Source organism: Cibotium barometz, chromosome 58 (genome assembly GCF_041138505.1).
Source record: "Cibotium barometz isolate CiBa-2024 chromosome 58, ASM4113850v1, whole genome shotgun sequence".
Lineage (NCBI taxonomy): Eukaryota > Viridiplantae > Streptophyta > Polypodiopsida > Cyatheales > Cibotiaceae > Cibotium > Cibotium barometz.
In genome coordinates this window covers 12,482,305-12,488,039 of record NC_141103.1, presented here as the reverse complement: position 1 = coordinate 12,488,039, position 5,735 = coordinate 12,482,305, and the positions used below count along the sequence as shown (strand labels likewise).

The window sequence follows — 5,735 nt, the reverse complement described above, 5'->3', positions numbered from 1 at the left end:
GTCTATGAAACTTGAGACATGAGCAAGAGACAAGGAGTTGGTGTGAATGTAGATAGACAAGGAGTTGGTGTGGATGTAGATGCTTGTGCAAATAAACAATTCCATAAGAAGAATCATGGAATGAGTAGGAGCTACGTGGCATGTAGTTGCTTTTTGAAGGTTCATTAGTATACAAGCATAATGAAGGTAAAAATCAGCATGTGGGCGAACGTGGTTTGCATCAAAGGCCGATGTTTGTTTGAGCAATAGCAGGCAGGTTAGATGCGCCCCCATTGCGCTTCTCGAGAGCGAATATATTGTGTGTGTTCCCTAGCTCTACAAAAAATCAAATTTGCATGCAGAGCATCAACAATATATTCCTTGAAGTTGGCAACACGCCAGCTTTTAGGGTACCAGCTGACCAAAGTAGTGAACACGCCGGGCGCCTCGTAGGTGTAAAGGTTGAGTTAGTGATTTGATATTGGGATTGATATTATTAGTCTATGGTTTGCAAGTTTCTAAGAGGAGGTGCGTAGATGTTGCCATGTTTGATGCGGTACGCAAGGCCGCCATGGCGGTGCAGGCCGGCCTATATATGGTTGCTTGTTGTCTGTACACGAGGAGACCTACTGCACTGTTTGCCCTCACCTCCTAATTTTTAGCTGCATGCGTTAATTAGCAGCCTCCCTAATACCTTAATTAGCTACTCCACTACCACCTTAATTAGCTGCTCCACTACTACCCCTCTACCCATACTTTGTACTACCAATTACACCTTGATTAGTATGGAATATGGTAATTATCCTTTAAGCGTTAATTGATGATCATCTATTGGCTGACCTTGTGAACTCTGATTGTGATGATTATTATGCCTTGTGGATCTATATATGGTTGCTTTGTGTCTGTACAAACAAGAGGAGACCTACTGCACTGTTTGCCCACACCTCCTAATTTTTAGCTGCATGGGTTAATTAGCAGCCTCACTAATACCCCCACCAGTACACTGCTTTAGCTACCTTAATTAGCTACTCTATTAATACCCCTCTAACAATACTTTAGATACCTTAATTAGCTACTCCACTGCTACCCCTCTAACCATACTTTGTACTAGCAATTACGTGTTGATTAGCATGGAATATGGTAATTATTCTTTAAGTAGTATTGATGATCATCTACTGGCTGACCTTGTGAACTCTGATTGTGATGATTATTCTGACTTGGCCCTTCACAGCTACCTCCTCCTCCTGCATGCTGGTAAGACTTTGACATCATTGAACTATCTCATGTATTTGCAAACGCCAATTAAAATGGCTGCCTAGGGCTTATGATGTATGGTGACCTGCGATGTGCAGGCACAAGTAGCGGCAAATCTTCTAACAGGAAGAGGAAGAGGAAGCATGGGTACAGGGGTATAAGGCGGCGCCCGTGGGGGAAGTACGCGGCGGAGATCAGAGACCCGGCCAAAGGAGGACGCGTCTGGCTCGGCACCTTCCACACGCCGGAGGAGGCCGCCCGCGCCTACGACGCCGCCGCCACGCGCATCAAAGGAAGCAAAGCCAAGCTCAACTTCACTGCACCACCTGCTGGTAGGACATCAACACCAACTGAGTACTGCTTTAAGGCAAGCCTGGATCAAAAACAAGCAGTAGAAAACAGCAACAACACCACACAAAATGGCCACACGCTGGTTCCTGATCAAGAGGAAAGCTGCAGGAAATTGGGTTTACTTCAAGTAAAGAATTCAGCGAGTCTTCAAAACCACATGCCAATCAAGGAGGAAGATGCAATGGGCGAAGAATATCATGAATCTGTATTGCGACAAATAGACAGGAATAGAGAAGAAGAAGCTGAACAAATTGGAAGGAAAGAAGAGGAGGCCGAGGAGGAAGGGATTGTATGTTCTCCAATCACCTTATGTGCTGCGAGAAATCATGGAGAGGACCTTGATATAGCCGAGAGCGATTATGTTTTGCATGTACCTTTCATTGATTGCCCTCATTTTAATCCATCAGAGGCCTTGTTTGAGCACATCACGGACAATGCTATCCTAGACAGTTTTCTGGAGCAGCATATTATAATCAGCGCCACTTCATTTATCGTTGAATCGGATGATGATGCACTGACACAATCGACTACAGGAAGCTTTAGCCATGATTGCTGTGCACAAGCAATCCTATCAGATGATTACTTTGCGCCTTTGTGGAACTTCGAAGAGCTGCCCGAGCTTCGTAGCCCATATCAATATATGATGTGTGATAATGTACAAATGCCAATGACGGCGTAGTCTTTTGCAACAAGTTCCAACCTTCCTACAACCGAAATAGTTGAGGAGTTATATATATGTACAAACAGTAGGCTTTGCATGACAAACTGTACACTATTGGTATACAACTTGGCGGTTTTGTTTGAAAAATATAGCTTGAATTGCTCGAGGAGGAATATACACAATTTTAATTTCACTCCATAGGGGTAGGGTTGGGGATATAGGTAGGTGGATAAGGTTGCGACCTTTCTTCTCCCAAAAATGAGGGTCCGATTATGGTCCACCCTTAAGTGGAGAGAGAGTGTGTGTATGTGAAAAGGAGGGGTGGGGGAGAAAGGGGGGAGGGCCCAAATTTGATCATCTAATCCAATTGAGGGGATCCTTAATCGTAGCCATAACCTTTAGCTACCAATTGCCAAGGAAAAGTAAGGTGAAAGAGCAGGGTAAGGTGGACCACTAGTAAGGTGAAAGCAGGGTAGAGTGTCCAGACCACTTATACAGCTTTTTTACATTTTAAAAAGCACCTTGGAAGTAGTCCACCTTACCTTGCTTAAAGAGTTATTAGAGTGTTTCTAGAGCCTTGAAGGTATGAGAGATCCTAAAAGCACATTACCTTATGTGGATTTTTAGTCTAAGTACCTTAAATCACCAAAAAAAGCAATGTAAAAGCAGTGTCAAGGACATAGCTTTTGGGTCCACCTTACCTTTCTTTCACCCCTTAAACCTTGTATGCATTGACACATCGTGTCGTTAAATAGAAGGGACATTGTTGTGTAGGAGAGACAAAGTGGGAGACAGCATCTGTAGAGCACAAATTGAATTGAAGTGATCCATATATCTATGTCTATATACTATGCACCATGCACCAATGAGGGGTAATTCTCAGTTATATGCATGTAGTAGTACATGCATGTTTTGTTGAAGAAGAGAGAAAGTAGAAGATAGTCTATAGGTGTAAACTTTCAAGGAGAGGGGGGAAAGGAGGAGGAAGAGGGAGTATTTTTAATGCCATAGCCAACCTATTGAGCCATATATGATCCATATGATGACATTGAATTGCACACATGAGACTTGAACCATGGATCTCTTGATTGGGATCTACATGTGTAAATTGCTATGCCAGCACGAGAGACTCTCTCTCTCTCTCTCTCTCTCTCTCTCTCTCTCTCTCTCTCTCTCTCTCTCTCTCTCTCTCTCTCGTGTTAGCATAATAGTTTATACATCGGGCTTCCAATCAAGAAAATCCCTAGTTGAAGTCCTGACTCCCATCTGTGCACTTCAATGCAATCATATGGATCATATGTGGTCTATTGGCTTGGCTCTGACATTAAAACTACTACTCCTCCTCCTATCTCCCCTCTCCTTGTTTAAAGTTTACATATGTTAACGATCTTCTTCTTTTGCTCTTCTTCTTTTACATGAAAAATGCTTAGGCTACTATATGCATGACTCAGAATTATCCCTCATGTTTTCTTTAGACTTTTCTTCTTTTTAATATTATAGTTGTTTTCTTCACACATCCTTTTCTGAGGATGCAGCATTAACATTTGTCACTAACATTTAGTGTTAGTTCATGATCATTGTGCTTTTTCTTCCCTCTCTTATTGCAGATTGTAGTTGTGGGTGTAGTAATTATCACTTCCACATCCTTTTCTAATGATGCAACATTAACGTTTGTGGCATTAACATTTAGTGTTAGTTCATGTCCAATTTTCTTAGGTTTGCATGGCATTTGTAATTGAAAAGGATGTGGTACTAAAATTTAGTGTTACTTCGTATCCATTGTGCTTAGCTTTGCATGACATTTAGTGTCACTTCACACTATAATAGAATGAGAGTCTAGCAACGAAAATAGCACCGTTTTTATAACTAGCATGGTAGGTAGATGTCGGGCCATTTTCGCTGCTAGAAACACTACTATTTTCCACACAGCAAACGGGTTCGCTGCTCAGCACAGCAGTGAAAATATCATTGCACAACAACAATATTTTGTTGTCCCGTAGCGAAATGTCGTTGCTCAGATTTCGCTTCAGCGAATGCTATTTTCGTTGCTCAAAGCAAAAGCTTTGCACAGCAAAAAAAGAGCTGGGCCAGATTGGGGAGTCTGCACAGGACTCCCTAGTCTACCCCAGCTTTTTTTTAAATTAAAAAATAGAGTCACAGTTTCAGATTTATAACACAAACATAAATATAAGAAACACATACATTGTGGAGAATGCAATTGAGCCCAAAAAGTTATTATGTTTCAGAAATTATTGGGCCTTTGGCCATATATACATAAAGTTTTTACAATGAAGAGGTATGAAGAGGTGTCTAACTGGAATCCTCATCAGATTCCGAGTGATCATCATCATTGTCTTCCTCATCCTCTTCACTTGCTTTATGCTGATAAAATCAGGATCCTCCTCTTCATCTTCCCCTTCATCCTACATACATGCCATCAAGCGCAAGGTAAGCAAGAGAATTAAAATACAATTAGACATAGAAAAAATAATGGTTTAGGCTCACTTACCTCATCTTCTTGAGTCTCCAAAAAGGATTCATCCACGCATATGCCTCGCGTATGCTTCCACACCCACAATTACGGATGGGGGGGCTCTATATCCATAGTCATACTCCTCCTTTGTTGGGTCACGCCCAACAACCTCCCTCTACAAAAAACAATTAAGAAAATATACAATTATTTCAAGAAAATAATATAGTACAAAACGAAATGAAAGAAGAGAAGAAATGATTACTTATACGAAACGAGCAAGAAAGGAGGATTTTTCATCGAAGCTGAAGTGCGAAGCCCCTCGCTTCCATGGTCGAGAAGCACTCGCCGCCGCTTATTGTTGAAAAGCACCTGGGTGCTTTTTCATGAGGCTGTGTGTGGCACCCTCCACTCCTCGGCCGTGCACTTCATACACTCCTCGAAGAAGCAAAGACCCGCATGTGGCACACAGGGAACTTCAAGTTAAGCACATCGATAACATATTACTTAGAAAGTTCATCTTGTGCTTTCCACCTTTTGAAGGAGTTCACGAACTCCAGGTTTGCAAACTTGTACATGCTACTTAGAAAGTTCATCTTGTGCTTCCACCTTGAAGGAGTTCACGAACTCCAGGTTTGCAAACTTGTACATGCATATGGTTCATATTAAGGCTCACCCTAACCCTCCTTGAAACACATCCAAAAAGAGATTACCTGGTGAACCGCAACTGTCGTGAGGATTTTTCCAATTTCCAGGCTCGTAACCCTTGAGGTCTCCAAGCTCTACAACTCCTTGAGAAACAATTCCACCGTGCCTCTCGCAAGCATTGTCACACCGCCGTGTTGCACTACAGGTCCTCGTCCCTTCTCTCACCTCACTTCACTCACACACACTCACTAGCATGCATTAGGAGGAGAGATTAGCAAGAGGATTAGCAAGAGCAAGACTCAATTGCATAATGGGAGAGTATGTTGTATTATGAGAGATATTCACTTATATACATGGCCATAAGTGTTCACA

At 42.2% G+C, this 5,735-nt stretch overlaps 1 protein-coding gene across 1 annotated transcript; it reads left to right on the top strand.

Moving 5' to 3' along the window:
* Positions 1-932: 932 nt before the first annotated feature.
* On the top strand, positions 933-2,263 carry LOC147605910 (uncharacterized). Its single transcript, XM_086792872.1, has 2 exons — positions 933-1,233; positions 1,332-2,263. Exons 1-2 carry the CDS (start codon positions 1,110-1,112, stop codon positions 2,261-2,263), a joined length of 1,056 nt encoding a protein of 351 aa, XP_086648998.1. The 5' UTR covers positions 933-1,109.
* The last annotated feature ends 3,472 nt before the right edge of the window (positions 2,264-5,735 follow it).